The 21,358-nt window shown below is 42.4% G+C and overlaps 1 protein-coding gene across 10 annotated transcripts in view; it reads left to right on the top strand.

Annotated features, from left to right (window-relative positions):
* Nucleotides 1–1,879: 1,879 nt before the first annotated feature.
* Nucleotides 1,880–21,358, top strand: part of phactr4b (phosphatase and actin regulator 4b) — a 26,191-nt gene continuing 6,712 nt past the window's right edge. The window contains exons 1-9 of one of the 10 annotated variants that reach the window (XM_032518879.1): nucleotides 1,880–1,970; nucleotides 2,332–2,430; nucleotides 2,916–3,073; nucleotides 8,088–8,194; nucleotides 10,770–10,811; nucleotides 17,523–17,693; nucleotides 18,009–18,089; nucleotides 19,014–19,529; nucleotides 20,785–21,141. In XM_032518879.1, the coding sequence (XP_032374770.1) occupies nucleotides 10,799–10,811; nucleotides 17,523–17,693; nucleotides 18,009–18,089; nucleotides 19,014–19,529; nucleotides 20,785–21,141 (1,138 nt within the window). In that variant the 5' untranslated portion in view covers nucleotides 1,880–1,970; nucleotides 2,332–2,430; nucleotides 2,916–3,073; nucleotides 8,088–8,194; nucleotides 10,770–10,798. Of the gene's footprint in view, nucleotides 1,971–1,992; nucleotides 2,431–2,915; nucleotides 3,074–4,206; nucleotides 4,392–8,087; nucleotides 8,195–10,769; nucleotides 10,812–11,043; nucleotides 11,047–13,932; nucleotides 14,199–15,529; nucleotides 16,264–17,522; nucleotides 17,694–18,008; nucleotides 18,090–19,013; nucleotides 19,530–20,784; nucleotides 21,142–21,358 lie in introns of those variants that run through there. The other 9 variants (XM_032518878.1, XM_032518882.1, XM_032518876.1 and 6 more) reach the window with 9 other exon arrangements.

Here is a 21,358-nt window from a genome sequence, read left to right as displayed (position 1 = left end):
TTCATGATATGAAATTCTCTCTAACATGCTCTAGTTATCGCTGAGGGGCGCTACCAAAGAGAGTGCGTCATTTAATGCTTTTACGGTTAGTTTATCAATGATATTAATTTTGATCAGAGATACCGGAGGTACCATCAGCTGATTAAAACCCATATGATGACCTACTTGTAAATATGCAGTGTCTCGCTGTGGATGGTGTATTCTAAACATTTCTAACTCAACGTCAGCATATTGTAGTTATTTTATCAATTCCTGAAATATTGGGTGTTAAAGTGATGATCTGTTTTATCCGTTTATGAGAGGATGTGATACATTGTCATATCACAACTGTTTTAATGTTTTATTCACATGAAACAAAAAACAACAACATAAAACTAGGTTTAAAAGTCAAGTGGTGAAAGCTTATCTGAAACTTTTTCTTATGTCAAACATTAAGTTGCTCACATTTTGGATTGTAGGTATCAAATAAACTTTTGAACCCGGAAGACTCCAGATATGGTGTTGTGCTGTGCCTTCTTCCTCCTCAGTTATATTATTATTTTTATTTATTATTTTACATCAAACGCTCACAAGGATAAAAAGACTTTAATGGTTTTGGGTTTTCGCCGGGGGATCAAAATACTTTCCTGTGTTGGTATTGTGATAAAGCTTTAAATGATCCAGGTTTTGGTCTAATAAATAAAGACATATGAGCTAGTCCTAAAATTAACATCTGGATTTTAACTGCATGGATTGATCCACAGTGGTGTTTATGACTAAGTACTGTAGGCTACATAAAAATACTGTAATAAACTGTAGGCTACATATTGTTTTGGGGCTACAACAGTGAAGAAGCATGCCATTACCATAGTTGGCCAGTGGATGGCCTCTGGCTACCATAACCTCAGACCAGATCATCTCTCACGCTGGCACAAGTGTTGATGCTGTAGGAGAAACATCACCATTTGACTAAAACTTTTTTTTTAAGTGTCACGTGATGACATCACTTATTCAACAAGCCTACTCAATGTATTGTCCAAAAATCAATGGGAGAGCAAAATGTCTGTTTTGTTTTAGGGTTTAGTGCAGTAATTACTGAAACATTCTCTTTGAAATGTAATGGAACTTACAAACTGTTTCTACTGGGAAAAAAACAAACTGATGGCAGGTGATGGTTGTTGACTGCTTTGCATATTTCACTTTTGCCTATATGTATTATACATGAGTGGTCAATAGAAGAAGCACAAACTGCATGTGAAAAGAAAAACATAAATCACCAAGTTGGATCTTTATCATTACCGATATGGACCGAAATGACACAACAAAATAACACAAAATCTTCTAAAATGATTTCTAGCTTGGAAGTTAAACACATGATGGGGTTGTGTTGAATGTAGTAGTCCTCTTAGACATTTTGATTATAAAATAAAATGAGATGGAATACAATAGAATTAACTTTTTTTATTAATTCTGTCAATTTAACATGATGTAGATTGTTTAAAATTCAAATGTTCAAAATAAAATGAAGAAATCAGACATTGTTGTTTTATCAAAAGCAATCTATTGTAGTTTTAACTTTTTTATTTTTTTTATTATTTGTTTTGACCCCAGACATCAGGCTCTATTTCAAGCTTAAATGTGGAAACTACTTTATAATTAAATAATTAATAATAATAAAAATGATGGTTGTAGGAAGGGAAACGGGAACAGCTCTGCTTTGTGGTGTTTCATTATCAGGGCTGCATAACATAACGGAACGCTCCTTCACCCCTGCTCCCCCGACCCCCCTTCCCACCCCAGATCAATGCAATGCAACGCATGCTGGGTACTGAAGTCTTCCCAACACAAAGAAGAGCCGTGTTTGCAACGCCCACAGAGGAGCTGCAGCTTCCCCGGAGAACTACCGGTACCAAGATGCCCAGCTCGGGATGGTTTCCGGTAAGTGCGTAAAATGTTTGGACCGGGGCACTGGAAGAGGGGGAAAGTGTGAGGTGAGGAAATGACCGAGCTGCTATTTTTAAATCGGCTGTAACTAATTTCAAAGCAGGAGGAGGGTAAGTCAGGAGAGAGGTAATGTGATTGCTGAGGTCATGTGGGAGCAAATAAGCCACGCTGACTGAGTTTGGAGGGAAGATTTCTTCGCAGACAATGACCAAGTTGCGCTCCAACTTGGCCGATACAAAACAAGCCGGCATCACGGGCAAATTGCACGTTTACAGTGCAGCATTGCCTGCAAATACCTTGGTTTTCTGCACCACCTGGGTTTCATAGAATGGATGTTTTTGTTCTCGGTTTGTTCTCCTGCTGCTGGTTCACCACCTAAAACTCCATTTTCCGCTGATCTCTGCACAGGCGTCCATGCACAACAAAGGATGCGTGTGATCTCCGGGATGTAGATGGTGTGTCGATGTATGCAGTCGGATGTCTCTGTCACTGGGATGCACCATAGAGGTCTGTATGCCGGATTTTTCCCCCCTTTACTACGCGTCATTTTGCAGCAAAAGACATGTAGCCCACAGGCCTCCAGAAACGCTTCCCCCCTATAGGCTACATGTGTTATTTTGTCTGGAGCTACCAGAAAGGGGATATTGCTTGAATCGAAAAACATATCAATTTCCAAAGCATATCTTTTTGAGTTGTAGCTAGGTGCAGGATGACACAATAGAAGCCCTTCAAAGTAGCCTTTTAATTAGCTAATTTAAAAGGTCGGCAAATGGATATCAACTTCAAAACCTATATCTTCATTTATGTTAAAAACAATCGTCTAAAATATGAGCGGCAACAGTAAATCCATGCATGACAAATTCCACCTCATTTAAATAGTGATTGTACAAAATGTCGCAAAATGCGTTTAGTGCCTTATTTTGAAACGTTTGGCCGGAAGTTGCCGTGCTGGCTGCGGTTGGTTTGACCCTGCTCTTCTCTTCTCTCATCAGTCACTCATCAGCATCTTGAGTCCACTGGCGCGAGATCCTCTCGCGGAGTGGGAGGCCGATCCTAGCTTCACACGCACCGCTCCGTCTTCTCCTTCAGCCGGCGGGATCAGCTGTTTAATGTGATGCTTTTCGCGCGATAGAGCGCGTCAACCTCTCAGGTAATTAGAAATCTTACCTCAGGAAAGGAAGCGGTTAAGTCATGGCCAGTCTAATCTCGGCGATACAATTACAAATCAGCGCTCCATTTAAATCAAATTAGGACTTGGACTGTTTTGTCAAAGATGGTAGATAGCTATTTATTGAAAAATGTATTTTCATTTTTTTTTTTGTCAATCGTTGGTGTGTTAGTGACTGACGAGAGTGAGGTCCTCAAGGCCATTATCAGATAGTGGATGCTAAAAGGAACACACAGTAATTTATTCACAGAGTTGGCCGACATACTTTTTGACTAGAAACCTTTGGCTCTTGATAGTTCTTTTTTTATATAAGTGTGTGTGTGTGTGTGTTCAACAAGCACAAAACGTGTGTATGTGTTTATAATTGTTGTACTACTGTCTACATCTTTTTTTATTGCATTTATTCCAATGAGTGTTCACTATAACGTGAAACTAGTTTATTTGGCCCATCCAGACCTCTTACAGCCTGGCCAGTAGTGTGGCCAGGTGCCTCGCTCTTCAACCTGCATCTCTTCTCCTCTACAGCAACATGCTTTTCTTCTGGTTTCATCTGCCTGTGTGAAGTAAATGTTCTCTTCCAAGGATAAACATGCTGCCTCATAGCTTGTATTGTAGCTCTTTCCACTTCCCATTGGAAGTCCCCTCCCCCTCCCCCCTTTAATGGAACATTAAGAGGCAACCGCGGATGGTTAAGCTGTCAGCCGGGCCTGATTGATTCGGTTAGACCATAGATGGGACTGATCTGTGCCTGAGATTCCTCTGGAGCTCTCAGCTAAATGCGCCCCCCCCCCCCCCCCCCCCTTCCAGGCAGGGAAGAGAGGTGAAGACCCTCGTATTAAGGTAGAAATGCTGAGTGTAAAGTGAGCAAAATATGTGCCATGTTAATGCTTGCTAAACATTTACTGTCAGGGTAGTGAAGATGCATTGTCTTGCATGGTGGTAAGTCATCCCTGCAGTGCAGTCTTCGCACAGATGGGGGGACTCTGACAAAGAAAAGTTTAGCAAAGGCGAGGAGCATTTTTGGCTCGTTGTTTAAAAAAAAAAAAAGATATGTGGGCCACCGGTCCCTGTGGTGAATGATGCTTTTCTGGGGCAGGCTCGGTGATGACGATCACCCGGCCCGGATTGGGAACAGACGCCTTCGTCCATCCATTTCGGAGTGCGGTGGGCAAGCTGTGCTGCTTGGATACACACTGCAGAACGGTCCAAGCAGAGAGACTGCTGGTCTGAATTTACTTTCCAAACAGCGGGAACTTTCTCTGATACACATCTACCATTGATACCTCCCTGGAGCAGGCCTGTAAGTATGCTTCAGCTCAGTCCACCTGACTCAGGACCTACTGCTATTAAATCAGTGATGCAGTGTTTCTTGTAACTTCACACTTCTTAAGTGTAAGTCACTGATTTTCCTCCACTGACTTGACGGCTTTTTGTGTCCAAAACCCGGGCCCTGGAGTGAGAACGACACTGCTATTTAAAGATGGCACAACCCAGCCAGCTGCTGCAGTTTTCGCTCCCATTGTAATTGAATCAGCACTAGTAGAGTGCGCTAGTGAGGGTGTGTGCGCCCCACAGAAGATTATGCAGTCGGGACATCTAGGCGGTCTTTAACGGCTACTTTCACATACCTGATTGGCGGCTCCCATTCCTGGTGAGTGTGTCTGTGGGACGGAAGATGGTAAGAGGACAACATCCCAGTTGGTATCATTTATGAGAAGGATGTGGGTTTGTAATGAGAGTTTTCAAACGAGGTAGTTCATCCTGATTGTATAGCGTTGCAGACAAGATTATAGTATGAGAAGTGATTGATGAGGTGGGGATGTAACTTTCTGACTCATTTATTTACTCCTCTGTCAGAATATTTCAGCTCCAGTTGGGTGTTTATGTTGTTAATTGGTTGTGTGCGTCACGTCTTCTTCGATTTGATTGCCCAACACATTGAAGTGACCTAAAATGTTTCCGAGAAAATATCTTTGCAGTGCAGACAGTGAGCGACCGATGGTCTCGCGCAGTTTAGAAAGACTCATCACTTTCATATTGATCTGTTCTGTACGGCAGAGAGCACAGAGAGGGTTAAAAAGTGAAAAGGGAAGTAGGCCATCAGCATCCCTTTTTTATGGGCACATTCGGAGACTGACAGTGAGCGTGACAGAAACTGCAAGTGAAACAGAGCAATATTGGATAGTGGAATGTATCTACTTAAGCTAGTTCTTTTTTGTGTGGATAGTCTATAGTTAACATGCAACAATTCGTGCAAGTGTTATGCATACATAACATATGAGGTTGTGGCTGCAATGGTGGAAAATTCTCATTTTTGGCATCTCTACCCCCTCACTGCCTCAAAATCCGCTCGCACTTTCAGACACCAAAGATATTTTCTCTTTCCCTGGATAGAGCGAAACGCTCACCACTCAGCTCGATTATTTTGAGTCATCTAGCCAAGGCTGTGGCACTGGGCGGAAGTGTAAAAAAAAAATCATCTCAGACCACGAATACATCTGCCTCCTCTCAGGGTTCTCTTCCAGTTGGTAAAGACGGCTCTACTGCAAAGCACTACAATACTTTAAAGCCCATTTCACGTGTTTTTTGGATGGGGATATTGTTGTGCTTGTTACTTGGACTTCTTCTTTTGACAGGGAAGTTCACCTTTGTAGTAAATAGGCCTTGAAGAGGAACACAGAAAAATACAGCAATATAATCATATAGGTAAAAAACTGTTTCTGTAATTTATGCACCACAGCGTTGTACAGCCACACATGTGCTTTTAACAAACGGTGCTTTACTTTAGGCAGGATGTTATTGATCATCGCTTACGTTAACAGTCTTGTCAAAGGGCCTCCGGTGGCCTGTCAGAGTCTAAAGGCACATTTGCTCTTATCTCGCCATTTGTTGAAAGTAATGTTTACCCTCAGGACAAAGATGCTGCAATTTGGTTAGACCAGTTATTCACACTAATGTAAGCTGATATGAAGGGCTATTGGACCACCAGAAGAAGTACTTTGCATTAAAATTCATCAGGGTTGAGAAAGGAACTTAAGGAATTTTGTGGTCCCATTTAGGGTTTGACTTTGGGTCTAATGCACTTTTTTTCACTGGTAGTTAAAACCCTTATTTTATTTCTCACATTATTTGCTTTTTGTTTTTTCATGCAAGGCAAATGTCTGTGCTTGTTTCTCTTTTGCTCCAAATAATGTCTGTTATAGTATAGCAGCTATTTTATTGCTGCAGCTATTTTAATTATTTTCTTCTTTTTTTTTTTTTTTTTTTAAGGGATTAATATTTCTTATAAAATCCATGTATATATTAAAAAAGCACATGACAATTCCCTAGAGCCCAAGGTGCTTAAGTCTTAAAGTTACAATGATGTAAAACACAGCAAGGCAGCAGATCCTCACTTTTGAAGAAGCTGGAACCACCATGTTTGGCCCTTTTTGCTTAAAAAATGACTAAAGCAATCATTTGTTTATCAATAGTTGCACATTAATTCTCTGTCGACGGACTTATCCTTACGCCTATAATAGCAGCACTACAAGAAATGCATCATTCACTACTTTCTATTACCTTTTCATGCGAGAATTCATGCCCCATCCTCGTTTTTCGTTGAACTGACGAGCAGATGTTGATATTTCCATTCTCAACTAATGGGCACATGCAACAGGTCCAGTAGGTGCAGGAAAGTACCCTTCACTCTGTTCCTCTCACTCTGCCCTGTCTTTTGCCTATGTATTTTATTATTATTTTTATATATATATTTATACAAATGTCCCCCCCCCAAAAAACAAAACTGTATATATATATATATATATATATATATATATATATATATACATTTGTTTTGGGGGGGGGACATTTGTGTGCTTTTTTATTTGAGAGGAAAGTTGAAGACATGAAAGGGGAGGGAGAGAGGGGGAATGACATGCAGCAAAGGGTTGGAATCAAACCCTGGGCCGCTGCGTTAAAGACTAAGCCTCAGTACATGGGCCGCAGGCTCAACCAGGTGATCTATCCAGGCACCCCTTATATTATATATATTTTTTATAATAAACCCTACTTTTAAGATATTTGCTCATCAGCTCAGTCAGTAACTACAGAAAATACTCATAAAATAGTATTTTCTGCAATATATGAATTGCCCACTTCAGGTACTTTAAAAGGGTCACATTGTGATTATGAAGTGATGCACTTGTCCAACAAAAGTGTTTAATTACATTATTAAAGTGTTGCGATGAGAGCGTTTTGACTTTTTACCCGTGACAAAAAAACTGCCCAGTTGGAACCAGAGGTCTGAGTAAATGTTGGTAAAGTGTCTCCCATGAGACTTTAACACTACCATCTGCGTGATGTAACAGATATCGATTCACACTTCAGTTATCCAGTTTTGAGGATCACTGTAGCATCATTGTCTTTTTTTTTAAGATGACCATCTGCCGTGGTACATCAACTTAAGGTTTTACCAAACTGTGTTCTGAGATTTTCGTTCACATCGAGGTTTCATAGTTTGTCTGTTTTTAAGGACCTTTGTTGTTTTCTCTACTTCACTCTGTCCAAGAGTCAAATACAGTACGTGCAAGGGAATTTAGACAATTTTGGGTTACACTTTACTTGAAGGTGTCTACATAAGAGTGACATGACACTGTCATGAACGTGTCATAAACATAAAGAAGTTCATAAACGTTCATGACATAACGCTTCTTTTAGTAAGTGTCATTCGGTTTTGTCATGACAAGTTAGGGTTCATGTGTCATGACAGTGGCGTGTGTTCTCTGCAAAACAGTCTAGGTTCCTAGATGATGCTTGATGCTTCTCCATGCTGTAGTCTTTTTGAGCCCATTAACACTTTGTATTCTGCTCAATCCACATAAAATATCAAAATGCAGATCACTTTTTGTCAAGTGTAAATGGAATCTTACTTATCACATCATTCTTTTTTTAATTATCTTCTTGCGATCTTTTCATTTTATGACTGATCTAATCTTGTTTGTTTTTCTTTTATCAGAGGGGTGAAGATGGGGGGAGCTGCCATCTTTAGCATGCTGGAGACCTGAACAAATACTGTTATACTGCTGAGGACCTCAACCACCCCCACCCATGACTTTCTATAGTGTATGTCTATATCTTTTTATATTTATAGAAATGCACAATGAAAGTGATGCTTTGCCAATTTTAAACTAGCTCTGTATCATATTTGTGTGGGCAGTGTGTTTAGATGAATGGTGATTGGCTTTCCTCCGTGGTGCCAGTGCACAGAGGAGCGGGGTCTGCCGAGATCCTGCTTTGCTCCACAAGAAGCTCCGTGCACTGGCGCCGCACAGCGAAGCCAAACACTGTGTATCTAAACACACTTTTTTAATGAGTACAATGCCACACACATCATATTTAAAGATTAAAATACTACTGTCATTAAGTATCTAGTAATAATGTATCTCTACATAATGAGATATATATATATATATATATATATATATATATTATATAATAATTAATATATACCACAGTGCCTTGCGAAAGTATTCGCCCCCCCTTGAACTTTCAACCTTTTGACACATGTCAGGCTTCAAACATAAAGATATTAAATTTTTATTTTTGTGAAGAATCACCTACAAGTGGGACACAATTGTGAAGTGAAACGAAATCTATTGGATATTTTAAACTTTTTTAGCAATAAAAAACTGAAAAGTGGTGCGGTGCAAAATTATTCGGCCCCCTTCTTTCAGTAAGCAAACTCACTCAGAATTCAGCGAGGATCTCTGAATGATCCATGTTTGTGATAAATAGAATCCACCTGTGTGTGATCAAGTCTCTGTGATCAAGTCCCTGCTCTGTGATAGTCTCAGGGTTCTGTTGAAAGCGCAGAGAGCATCATGAGACCAAGGAAACACACATGCCGTCGTAATACTGTTGTGGAGAAGTTTAAAGCCGTATTTGGGATACAAAGATTTCCCAAGCTTTAAAACATCCCAAGGAGCACGTGTGCAAGCGCTCATTTGAATGAAAGGATTATCACCACTGGCCAAATTACCAGACCTGGGCCGTACCTGTAAACTTCAGCTCGACAGGAGAACTGATCAAGATGCACCAAGAGGCCCCATGATCCTCTGGATGAACCCTGCATAAGCTACAGCTTAGTTTGGAGAGTCTGTCCTAGACAACAAATAAGGGAAAAAAAAAAGGGGGAAGGGGGGGGGGGGGAAGGAAAGAGGGGGGAGGAGGGGTGAGGGGAAAGAAAAAAAGGGAGGGGGGGAGGGGAAAAAAGGGAGAAGGTGGGATGAAAAAAGATACCAAAGACCGTCGTGGGCCACAGTGGGGTTGGCTCCCAGGTTGGCTTGTGGCAACTTTAGACGAGAACTTTTATGGATTATCTTTGAAGAATGGCTTTCTCTAAGCCCCTCTTCCATGATTCCAGATTTTAGGTGATCTTACACTCACCAATCTGGCCTTCATGGAAGAGTGGCTAGAAGAAGCCATTCTCAAAGATATCCATAAAAAGTCCGTCTAAAGTTTGCCACAGCCACCTGGGAGACACACCAAACAGTGGAAGAATGCTCTGGTCAGATGAATCCAAAATCGAACTTTTTGGCCCAAATGCAAAACGATATGTTTGGCGTAAAGCAACACAGCTCACAGCTCAGTAACCACCATCCCCCACTGTCAAACATGGTGGTGGCAGCATCATGGTTTGGGCCTGCTTTCTCAGCAGGGACAGGGAAGATGGTTAAATTGAGGGGAAGATGGATACCCAAATACAGGACCTTCTGGCTCAACCTGTTGGAGTTTGCAAAAGACCTGAAACTGGGACGGAGATTTATCTTCCAACGAGACAATGATCCCAAACATACAGCAAAATCTACAAAGGAATCGTTCACAAATAAACGTATCCAGGTGTTAGAACGGCCAAGTCAAAGTCCAGACCTGAAATCCAATCGAGAATCTGTGGAAAGAACTGAAAACTGCTGTTCACAAACGCTCTCCATCCAACCTCACTGAGCTCCAGCTGTTTTGCAAGGAAGAATGGGCAAGAATTTCAGTCTCTCGATGTTAAACTGATAGAGACATACACCAAGCGGCTTGCAGCTGTAATTGCAGCAAAAGGTGGCTCTACAAAGTATTAACGCAAGGGGGCCGAATAATTTTGCACTACCACTTTTCAGTTTTTTATTTGCTAAAAAAGTTTAAAATATCCAATAGATTTCGTTCCACTTCACAATTGTGTCCCACTTGTTGGTGATTCTTCACAAAAAATAAAAATGTTATATCTTTATGTTTGAAGCCTGAAATGTGTCAAAAGGTTGAAAAGTTCAAGGGGGGGGGGGGGGGGGGGGGGGGGCGAATACTTTCGCAAGGCACTGTATATATAGCTAAAAACTACACATGGTTTGATTTTAAATTTGGTTTGAAAGTGGTCTGGGATTGTTGGGTTTATCTTTGCCAGATCAGTTTGAGTTGGATGTTTCAGATACTTTTATACTGCAAAGATTAATTATGGCTTTAAGGAATGTTAATGGAATTATTCGTGACTAAATATCTTATGAATCCAAGACCACAGTATCAATGTTTTTTGGAGCATCGCTTGCAAAAAAAGTTTGAGGAAAAACTGAATTACTTCTACTACACTTGTTCAACTAGTGTGTCTCAGCTCACATGTCAAACAGGTGTTGATGCTCCAACTGTTGTTTTTCAGGAGCCGTTTGGTGTGCCTCAAACTCTGTAATGGAAAATCGTGGTGAGTACCAAGTTGTTTAAGTACGTGTTAATGCTGTGGAGAGACCTGTAGGTCCACTGTGTTTATGGGGCCTGTCTAGTCTCTGCACGTTTTATGAGCCACTCGGGACTCCAGCCATACATCTTCTGAACTTCAGGGCCTGATTGAGGATCAGTTTCCCCTCCCAAAGTTTGGCTTTTCAAGATTTTCCCTGGTTGGCAAAGGTCTGGTTGCTATGTGTGTTGCAGAAGAGATGGTTCAGTAAATATCTGTTGCGCCATTGTTTAAGTTACACAGGATTTGCAAGTTTGACTTTGAGAATTTGAATTGCTGACCTGCTTTGAAATGAAAAGGGAAGTGTTTACAATGATTATGTGTATGTGGTGGGTTTTGGTCCACCGTCACCTGTAGCTTTGCAGTTAACCAGTTCCCTTTTTATGAAACTAATTGCCAAAAAAGGCAGTTAAAAATGCCTAAATGTGCACGTGCTAAGCCATCCCTATTGACTTTGGCTTAACACTTCCTGTGGCTACTTCATAATAAAAGCCATTCAAAATGAATTTCTATAGTATAAAGAGTGGTTATGCCTCTAAAGCTCACAGACTAACCCACAATATCTCATTAGTTTAATCTGTTTGGAAAAAAAAGAAGTTTAAAAATGACAATGTGTTGTTTTACAGGGGTTTATGCGCAAGATTACTTGGCTGGGTACATTTTCTGGTGGATTTTGTTACCTTTTGGGCAGAGCCAGGCTAGCTGTTTCCAGTCTTTGTGCTAAGCTAAGCTAATTAGCTGCTAGTAGTAGATTCACATCTACCGTTTAGACACAAAATGGTATTGATCTTCTCATCTAACTCCTGGCAAGAAGGCCTATTTTCTGTCACTGAACAGCATACTAACATTTGTGAAATAATAACTGCCTGTTCTCTCTCCTGTCCTTCCTCGTTTTATCACTGTGATGCTGGTGTTAAGTGTATCTTTTTTTAACTTTCTTGTCAAAGATAATGTCCATACAGATAAGCAGTTCAAACCATGTCCCTAAAGAAAGATATGAAGCATATGTTTAGACATTTGAAAAAAGACTCCCTCGCAGCCGTGACACATACTGTAGCTTCATAGCACCACCCTTTGGTTCCATACTCTCCCCATGTTGGACGGGGCTGTGTATGTGCATGTATGTGTGTACCTGCTTCAGTCTATGTGCCTGCTGAAGTGGCCTGGCCCAGTCTGTTATTCAGGTCAGGCCAACAGGTTTTGGGCTCATGCGGATTGGCTCAGCTCTCTCTGGAAGCCGGCCCGGTGTGGAGGCTGTATTTGGGGCGCAGGGAGAGAAAAGGAACGCTGCCGAACACACTATCTCTCCATCTTTAGAAAGAGCTCGAGATGCAGCCAAACGCTCAGAAAACTCTGATCTATCCAGGCATAATGACACAGCTCAATGCTCTGGATTCCTTTGAGGAGTACTCAAAGACAAGGTTTTGTGAAGCAACACAAACCTCAAAAGGAATCAAAGCACTAATTCAATGCCAAGGTCCAGTCTGTGCTCTCTTTTCTTCTAGTTTAGAGAAAGCTGTCTCCTTTTCATTCCTGTTCTGCCTCTCTCTCTCTCTTTCTCTATTCTAGCCCCAAACAGGGCCGCGCTCTCCTTGGCAAACATGATTCAAAGTCATGCTAATGTCAAATTGTGATAAGAGACATGGAGATGTGTAAAAAATGGTGTATGGAGGAGTCAAAATGCTCATATTATGCTTTTTGGCTTTTCCCCTTTCTTTTATTGTGTTATATGTCCTTTTTGTGCACACTATAGGTTTACAAACCGAAAAAGCCCTAAGTCTTTCCAGAGAAAACACTGTTCACAACCTGCTCCAAACAACTCTTGACGAATGCTTTCCTTACTGCTAGGGCGGTATGCCCTCATACTCTGCTTCTGACTGGCTAGTAGTTCATACCTAGCTTCTGTGCATGTGAGATGCCTCATTCAGTAGCTAAAACCAAGAGCTCAACACACAGGGTGAAAAGAGGAGCTGCAGCAACGTGCAGTACAACAAAAATATGGTGTTTTTTTTTTTTTTTTAATCAAATCATGTAAACTCATTCTGATATAACTGCTAAATACAATTAGGAACCTGAAAATGAGCATAATATAACCATGATAACTTTCACACATTCCCACATTCATACCTGGAAGCTGCCGAGTACAACCACAGTCTAATCTGCTGGCCACTGAGCAGCTCCACTGGAGTCACTGTCCCCACCCAGATTTTATCCTGTTAGTCTGGGGATTGAACCAATCAACAACCTTCCGGTCACAAGCTTGCGCCACTAACCTCTAGGCCACCACTGCCCGACTTAATATTAACAAGAATGCTGGATATAAAACTGCAGCATTTCCTGCATTTGTTTGATCAACTCATCTTCCTCTTTGTCAGATTCACTTGTGAGCTTTTATTCCTCCAAGTTCCACTTCTCCGAGTTCAGTGCCATAGAACCTGCTGGGATCCTTGTCTATTGTTCATGTTGAAATGTTGAGAGAGGGCAGCATCTTAGACACACTTGACCTTTACACAGCCCCCACAGAAAGTCATGTCTCTTGATTTTTTGTGAAACATTTCTCCTGATTGGGGGCCTTGATTGACATTGTTTCACTTTTCTTCAGCTCCATCCTTCACATCCAGACTAAATTAAGGTTTTTGTTTGTCAGTTAGATGCCTTACTAATTTAAGAATGGCTTATACAGACAGTTTCTATATCTTCTGTTCTCCTTGTCACCTCAGTGCTAGGGAGGCAAGAAAATACTGACGCCAGTGTGTTCGTGATATTATTGTTTTCAGGGCATACAATGTGGTCTGAGGTTTTAAGTCTAGTTTTTCTCTTTCTGGATCAGTGTTAAAAGTCCTTGTTCTCGTGAGACCCGCTGCACCACATAGCATACATTACATTAGACATGCTTTATTGGATGCACACATTGTACCACATACCACAGCACACACATTAAATTAAAAAAAAAACATTACTGGTCTTACTGCCAGGAATGGTCGGCATCTTTTAGTGAATGCTGACCTGTGTTACAAGCCAAGGAGGGAGGGTCAGTGAGCAAGGGGGAGAGGGAGTCCAACTCTTGGAGGGAGGGAAGGTCTTAAGGAGACTGCGGGAGGGAGGGACGGGGGAAGGACTGAACTGAAAGGCGTAGAGGACGGGTAGACGAGAAAAACACAAAAGAAGAAAAGACCTGAGGTAGAGGAGCCCAGGGGACTTTGTTGGGGAAAAAATGAGGAAGGGGGAGTTGTCCAGTGTAGTGCGCACGTTTCTGGGTGCAGGACAGGTAGAGGCCCCTCAGGGGCTGGATCATGGGACAGAGCCTCCGTGTGCAGACCTTAGCTCAGGACCCACAACAACACATCAATGGCGGTGAGTTTCTGGACTCACTCATGCACTCTCTGTGTACTTAACACAGTTGTGCATTCCTGGACAGCAACATCCTCAGCATGAAATCAGTTTACTGTTTGGTTGTTTTTCAATTAATTAAAGCATAGAGGAGAGATAAGGGTTTGAGATTGTATAATCCACTTTGAACAGTCTCCTCTCTCTCTCTCTTTTTTTCTCTCTCTGCCCTCTCCTTCACTTTCACCACCACAAGGAATGTTAAATCACCGGGATCATGTGGATGGATCTCAGCTGTGTTTTCATACACTCATGTATTGCGCACTTATTTTCTGATGTTGCAGTGCACAAGAAAGTCATTTTTTCAGTAAAGTTATTATTATTATTATTATTATTATATTCGTATATATTTCCCCCTTTTGATTATTGTAGTTTTGCAAATTACAATGTAGATCTACAAAAAAAATTCTCCTTAATTAAAGATCTTGACCTTTTGGTTTGATAAAGTACAAAGTAGTGAATTCGTAAGACAGATAAAAATATTTCTTACCTTTTTTTTAAAAAAAATGGCTTGCTCTAATGGTATATGTTTGACTTACTGCTGCTGTGCTATTGGTTTTCAAATGGCTGAGTGATTGTAGGGCACATACGATTCCAAAACAAGCGATCACAGTAAGTATAACCCCTTTTGTGTGCTGAAGTAGATTTAAATTCATAATCTGGGCTGGCAAATGGTTAGGGCTATAATGAGGTTGGAGGTATTTCCCAACCACTGCACCCCCGTGGAAGGTGGTGTCTTGTGTAAGTGATCAGGATGGCTTGGCCAGCTGATTGGATAAAGGCCAGGTCCTTTAAAATAACAATCTCCTTTAACCACATGCTCACCTGACCCAGCCTGCCATGACTCATCGAATCATGAGGTTAGAGGGAAATCTGGCCTCTCAGAGATGTATGAGAGAGTGGTAGGTGTTGCAACAGGATGGAGGGGTACGTCAGAGGAAAATACACACACACACACATCCCGTGTTTCCTGACTGGTATGCCTTATCTTGGCAGAGCTCCTGATTACGGAGCATGACGACGAGAATTCTGTTTTTGGCCCTGTTCTGAAATATGTTTTGTATCATTTGTATCGTTATCTTTTAACAATCAGAATATGAATTAGTTTTACTGTGTTGTACCTTGCATCACCGTTTCCACAAGCAGTACAGTGTGACTGTGTTATTGAGTTTGAGGGGAAGAGATTGTCTTTGTTCTCGGTCACAGAATCAGGGTGGGGTGCCGTTTCCTCTCTGTGTTTCCAGGCTGGCCTCCCCCCCCCCCCATAACTATTGCACTTTTTCTCTCTTTGTAGCTCTTTTTTACCCTTTACTCCCATTCCCACTCCCACAGTCACACACAGCTGTAGTGCCACCACACACCAGACCTCTTCTCACTACAGCTGAAACAATGACGTGTCGGAAGAGTTTTACTCTGTATCTGTGAAGAATAATTTTGAGTGGATCTACAGCTCTCTTGAATGTCATATTGGAATGCACTGTACTTTTTTGTCTCTGTGGATTGACACATTTTATATTCAGGCATCCCTGGCTAATGTACAAACCTCCTAAGTATATGGTCAGTCATCTTTTTCAAATAGATGCCTGCTGCATGTGCCGAGTCCTCTGCGATCGTCATCGCTGCAGTGCTCTGGAGTGTGCAGGCCTGGCACAGGCAGCTCTTATCCTGCTTCAGTGGCTTCAGCTGAGCCACTATGTCAGAGGCTCTCTGACAGAGCAGTCTGCTGTGTGAGAACCTCCGTTCTGGATCACAGGCTGCCTTAAGCAATGCTTAATCTGGATGTTATGGCAGCTGGTCCGAATCCTCAGATTTCTACCTCGCCAAGATAAGCTGGATTCCATGGTGCCGACATGTCCCTTGAACCCGGAGCCTCTCTGCTGTAGTTTGGAGCAGCTCTCTGCGACTTGTCCTTCTGACATTTTCTGTTGGGATATATACAGGACAGTTAATTTGAATGTTTCCTGCTTCCCCATGGCATGCTGTTTCAAGTCCCACCACCATGGAAGCTGGACGCTTAACACCCCTATTCCAGGTAGACTCGTGTCTATTTTTTGAAAGGCTCGTCAAAATTTCAACTTTTTAGGACATGAAAACAGAGCTTCAGTTTTTTGAATTGGCAGTTGTGCACAATTTTGTACAGTTCTGATTCGAACTGTTTTCCAACGGTCAGGCTTTTAAAAACTATGTAAGCATTCGGTTCAAATTTTACCCTGCCAGCAGCATTGTGGCAACTATGTGGAGCAGCGGTTAAAGACTCTGTCCGTCAGCTGCAAAAATGCTTTTGAATCCTGTGTCAGCATCCGTCCACCATGCTAATATGTCCCTTAGCAAGATACTGAAACCACGACAGCTCCAGGGCTGCTGGTCCGCAGCTAACCCTAACATCCCTGCTATGTTTGTCAAATGAAAACAGTTTCCACCCAGGAATTATATTATTGTTATCATTTTGTTCCTGCACTCTTTATCGGACTGCTAAGTATGCTACATCAGTGTTGTAGGTATTGTGTGGGAGCATATTGTTGTGGGAATCAGACTGCAAGGCATTATTGACGTAAAGACATCCTGTAGGTGTGTGCATGAGACTGGATGTTTTAAATCTGACCCTATTCTCTCTCCACTGGTAAATATTATGTCTGCTTAGTACAGCAGCTGCAGCCTTGGAAGAGCTAATGTTTAAAACTCTCTCTGAGCTCAGCACCCTGTTGGCCTGTCAATCACATAACCCACAAAATGTAACCATGACGGCAGAATACCATTAAATGGAGTACTGTAAGCCTTAATGGCATCGCATAACGATCAGCATTCTTTGAAACGTTTCGCCTCTTGTTATCTGCTACTATATAACAGGGCCGCTACTACAGTACATTCTGCTATTGTATGGCTGCATCCATGTGCCAGCCTCTCTTCTCTATAGAGGCAGTGAGGGCTGAAAGGCTGATAAGGCACTAGTTTCCATCCAGCCAAGGAATGTGAGCACTTGACAGTGAGAAATCCTGGCTGAATGCCAGTGTCAGACTTCTCTTGTTAGCTGTGGAGGAGTCCATGAGCTCTCAGCATCACTCTGCCAAAGCACGCTCAGTCCCCGAGAAGTAGCAGCTAAAGATAATAACAGCCATAAGGAACACGGCCCTCTTTACGAAGGCAGCAGATGAGCCCGTTGGAATAGAGAGCCTTTGTCAGAATATTCTGACAGCTGATGGATCTATATTCCATGCTCCTGGTTCTTGCTTTAAGCTGCACAAGTCTGGTTAGCACAGTTGGATTTATATTAAATGATTGCTTTTATTTTAGATGATGACGCTGAGCAGCACCACAGCACTATGGTGGAAGAGGGGGGCAGCACGGGGGACAACACTCCTCCCCCAAAGCGTAAGGGCAAGTTCTCCACCCTTGGCAAGATCTTCAAGCCCTGGAAGTGGCGGAAGAAGAAAAGCAGCGACAATTTCAAGGAAACTTCAGAAGGTTTGTTGCGTGAACTCATTGTGTTCGTAGAGTGAATGAACCCCCCTTCCTTTCCAACTGGCCATATCAGTTACATCAAAATTCCTCAATGCTTGAATGTTGCAGGCCCCCTTGGCTTTCCTAGTGTTTTCCTTGCACTTACAATAAGACAATAAGCTGCCAATAAAATATCCTGTCAAAGATCTGTAAACGTGCATCCTTGAATTCTCGAGCATGCAGTCTAGACTTAATGCGACTTTTTTATTGCAATATTATTTCCTTGAAAAAGAAAAGGGTTTTTGTGTGTGTAACGTGCATTCTATTTATTGATGGCAGAGCTGGAGAGAAAGATGTCGACGAGGCGTACACGGCAGGAGCTTATAGACCAGGGGGTGCTGAAGGAGGTCCCGGACAATGGTAAGAGTGCTTGTGTGTTGCATCTGATCTCGAAGCATAAAGGTGTCTGTAACTGACAGCAGCAGCCCTGAGGCTATCACACCCACACAGGACAGTTCTGTTAAGTCATCAGGAAATAACGGCAAGAACGTTGTCCTAACTAGCAGGTGTCGGAGACATTTTCTTAAAGGCACCTTGCTGTTTTTTCAAAATAATGTAATGTCTTTTTAAAATGGCATGTCACTCTCCAGAGCTGAGGAAAAGTAGAACAAATTGTGCCCTGCAGCAAAATAGCTCTGAGAGGGGTGTGTGCAAGCTTAATGCTGGCCCCGCTGTTGCAGAAGCCCATTTATTAAACCTACAGCTGCTCCTTCATCACACCAACAAACGCAGACTCTGTCTACAGGGCTCGGGTTAAGGGCACCTTCCTGTTTTACCGAAGAATGTGGCTGCAACTGAAGATTATTCTCATGACTGATTAATTTCTGTTGATTTTTTTATTTATTTCTCAGTCTATAACATGTGACTCCATGAAGCCAATCCCAATACCTCAGGGCCCAAGGTATCCAGTTTTAATGACTAGATTACAAGAATCGTTGAAAAACAAATAAGCTTTCAATTATAACCAAATAAAGAGAAAAGCAGTAAATCCCCTCATCTGAGAAGCCAGAAGCAGGAGATATTTGGCATTTAAAGGATGATGTGAAAAATTATTGTAGATTGATTCTGTTGATCAATCGACTTAGTTTTTCAATAAACTCCCAAAATATTCTACAATATCAAGCAAAGACATTGGCAGTATAAAACATTTAGAATAATTCAGATTAAATAAATATTTAGATTTTTTTTCTTTTTTTCGACAGAATAATGTTGGATCCATTAACTTAACTGTGCTTTTATATTTAGCGTAATCACCAAACAAGTTTTTTTGTTCGGCTTTTTCAGATGCAGATACACAAAACCTGAAGCAGCACTACGTGAAGAACGGCCACACCCTGCCTGTGAGCGCTGGGGTTGGAGGAGGTGGAGGAGTTGTCAGTGGTGGCAAAAGTCCATGCAACCAGGGCAAACTCCCCTTAGAGTCAGACTTTAGGATGAACCAGGCCTGGCACGCCCAGCCAGACGACCGCAAAGGCCGATCTCCTTCAGACGGAGACCGCCGGGGAGCTCCAGGCTCCAAGGGTACGGGACTGCATGAAGATGTGCGGAAAGGGGGAGGGATGGGCTCACGTGCACATGTTGAGGGCGAGTGGAAGCCCAACCTGGTCTGGCAGGGCCAGATTCATGGCCAGATGGAGGAGGGCAGACGTGGGGGTAGACTTCACCCCGAGGACGGGCAGAAGAGGCCCGGGCTGCAGAAGGCCCCATCGGAGGACTGCAGAAGGAGTCGACCTGCGGAAGCGGACTGGAAACCCACACTCCCTCGACATGCATCTGCTGAGGAGGGAAGGGCCCGCAGAGGTGAGTCATTTCCCTGTTGAGTGTTCCTCACTGTGGTCAAGTCAAAGAGAGAGTGCATATTTTACAACTTGACCTCCTTTATACATGTTTGAAGATACTAGGTGATTCATCAGTCACTCCAGCTTATGTGCTGCTGTCCTCCCAGATATAGACAGGCTCCTGTCGGCTCCCAGGGGCCCTGCTCCAGCTACGCTTCTTTTTCAGGAATATGAGAGAATAGCTCGTCCTCTCTTCTCCTCTCCTAATTAATGTGGCACGATCACGATACCCATTATTGCCCTTTAACGCTAACACTGTCAGCTCAGTGATAATTGGTGAAGAGCCTCAGCTAATTGATTTTTTTTTTACTAAATTACACATTGAGAAATAATGGTGTTTACTGTTGTGCTTAGATCTCAGTTGTCCAGTTTTCACTTATCTGACACATGAACCACTTTCTTTTTTACCTCTTCTGTACCTGTGCACAAAAGTATGTCGGTAAGATGACAGGAAACCTAAATGATCACACAACTGAACTGAACAGAATGTAAATAACAGAATGCATCATGTTGAAAACGCCAATGCAGACCTACTAAGAAAAGAGAGAATTTTTTTTCTATCGACAGATTTTCAGGAGAACAGATATTTTCTCTATCTCTCCCACTCTATCGTTGTCACATCTCCTGCTCTCTATCCTCCTTCCCTCTCTCTTTCTCTCTCTCTCTGTTCTCCATGCTCACTTCCTCCTTTTCTCTGAATTATTTCCTCCTTGGTTGTGTGGTAATTTCAAAGTGATAAAGTAAATAAATAATCCTTCCGAGCTGCAGCTTTGAAGAATGGCGTGGGAGCGGTATCAGCAGCGTGGGGGCCGCTTGGGGGGTGCTGTGGGGTGGGCAGTGGGAGGTGGTTTTTTGGTGGTAATTGCAGCCGCCTACTCTGTTTATCTTCACAAGCTGATCCCTAGATAATGCAATTCTCAAACAAGTGCTATCACAAAGAGCGCTTCGGATGGTGAAGCAGCAGAAAATGGCTCACTGCTCAGTCCCTAATTTAAAACATTTATAGCCATGTTGAGAGGTATTTTATAATGAGATGTCATTAATTCAATAATGGAAAAGATATGTTTTGTCATTTTTGTTACAATTTCTCAATCTCAATGGAATCATAGACTGTATATTAATAATATACAGTCTAAGAGTGGAATAAAGTACTGTTGTCCTTTTAATGGAAGCAATTTTTGTTTTTAACTTATTCCCATGATATTGTGTTTTCATAGAGTCGGACAGCCATTTTGTCCCAGACCCAGAAGCCCTGCGCGACGCCCTGCGGGACACCCTGCGTGAACCTCTGCCACCGAAACAGTCTGTCATGCCTCCAAAATGGCTGATGACCTCCACCCCTGAACCTGGCAGCAAGGGTCCACCTCGAACACCATCCAACCACCCCACGACCCAGTACTGCTCTCCCTCCACTGCCTCGGGTGTGACGCCCAAGCCTGTTCGGTCCATCTCATCTGCCGGCGCGCCCTCTCAGCAGTCTACATGTGTAGCCCCGACCTCCACCTCTCATGGCACCAAGCAGCCCCCTCTGCCCCCACCCAAGCCTGTGAACAGGGGCAACGCCACCATGCTGGGTAAGTTCTGCTGAACAGTGGGTGCCTCTATCAACCGGTGATGGAGGATATCGATATGATGACATGCAACATCAGCAGTCACAAGTGTACATCACACACTCAAATGTCTGTTCACTTATACTTTTCTCACTGACAAATAAAATATGTACATTTCTGATTGAGTGCACAACTTTTGGCAAGGATAACTCTTCAACACACCTAGCTACACACAAACACA

Source organism: Etheostoma spectabile, chromosome 6 (assembly GCF_008692095.1).
Source record: "Etheostoma spectabile isolate EspeVRDwgs_2016 chromosome 6, UIUC_Espe_1.0, whole genome shotgun sequence".
Classification (NCBI taxonomy): Eukaryota; Metazoa; Chordata; class Actinopteri; order Perciformes; family Percidae; genus Etheostoma; species Etheostoma spectabile.
Note: the sequence above shows the minus strand (reverse complement) of the source record. Positions and strands in the feature narration are given on the sequence as shown.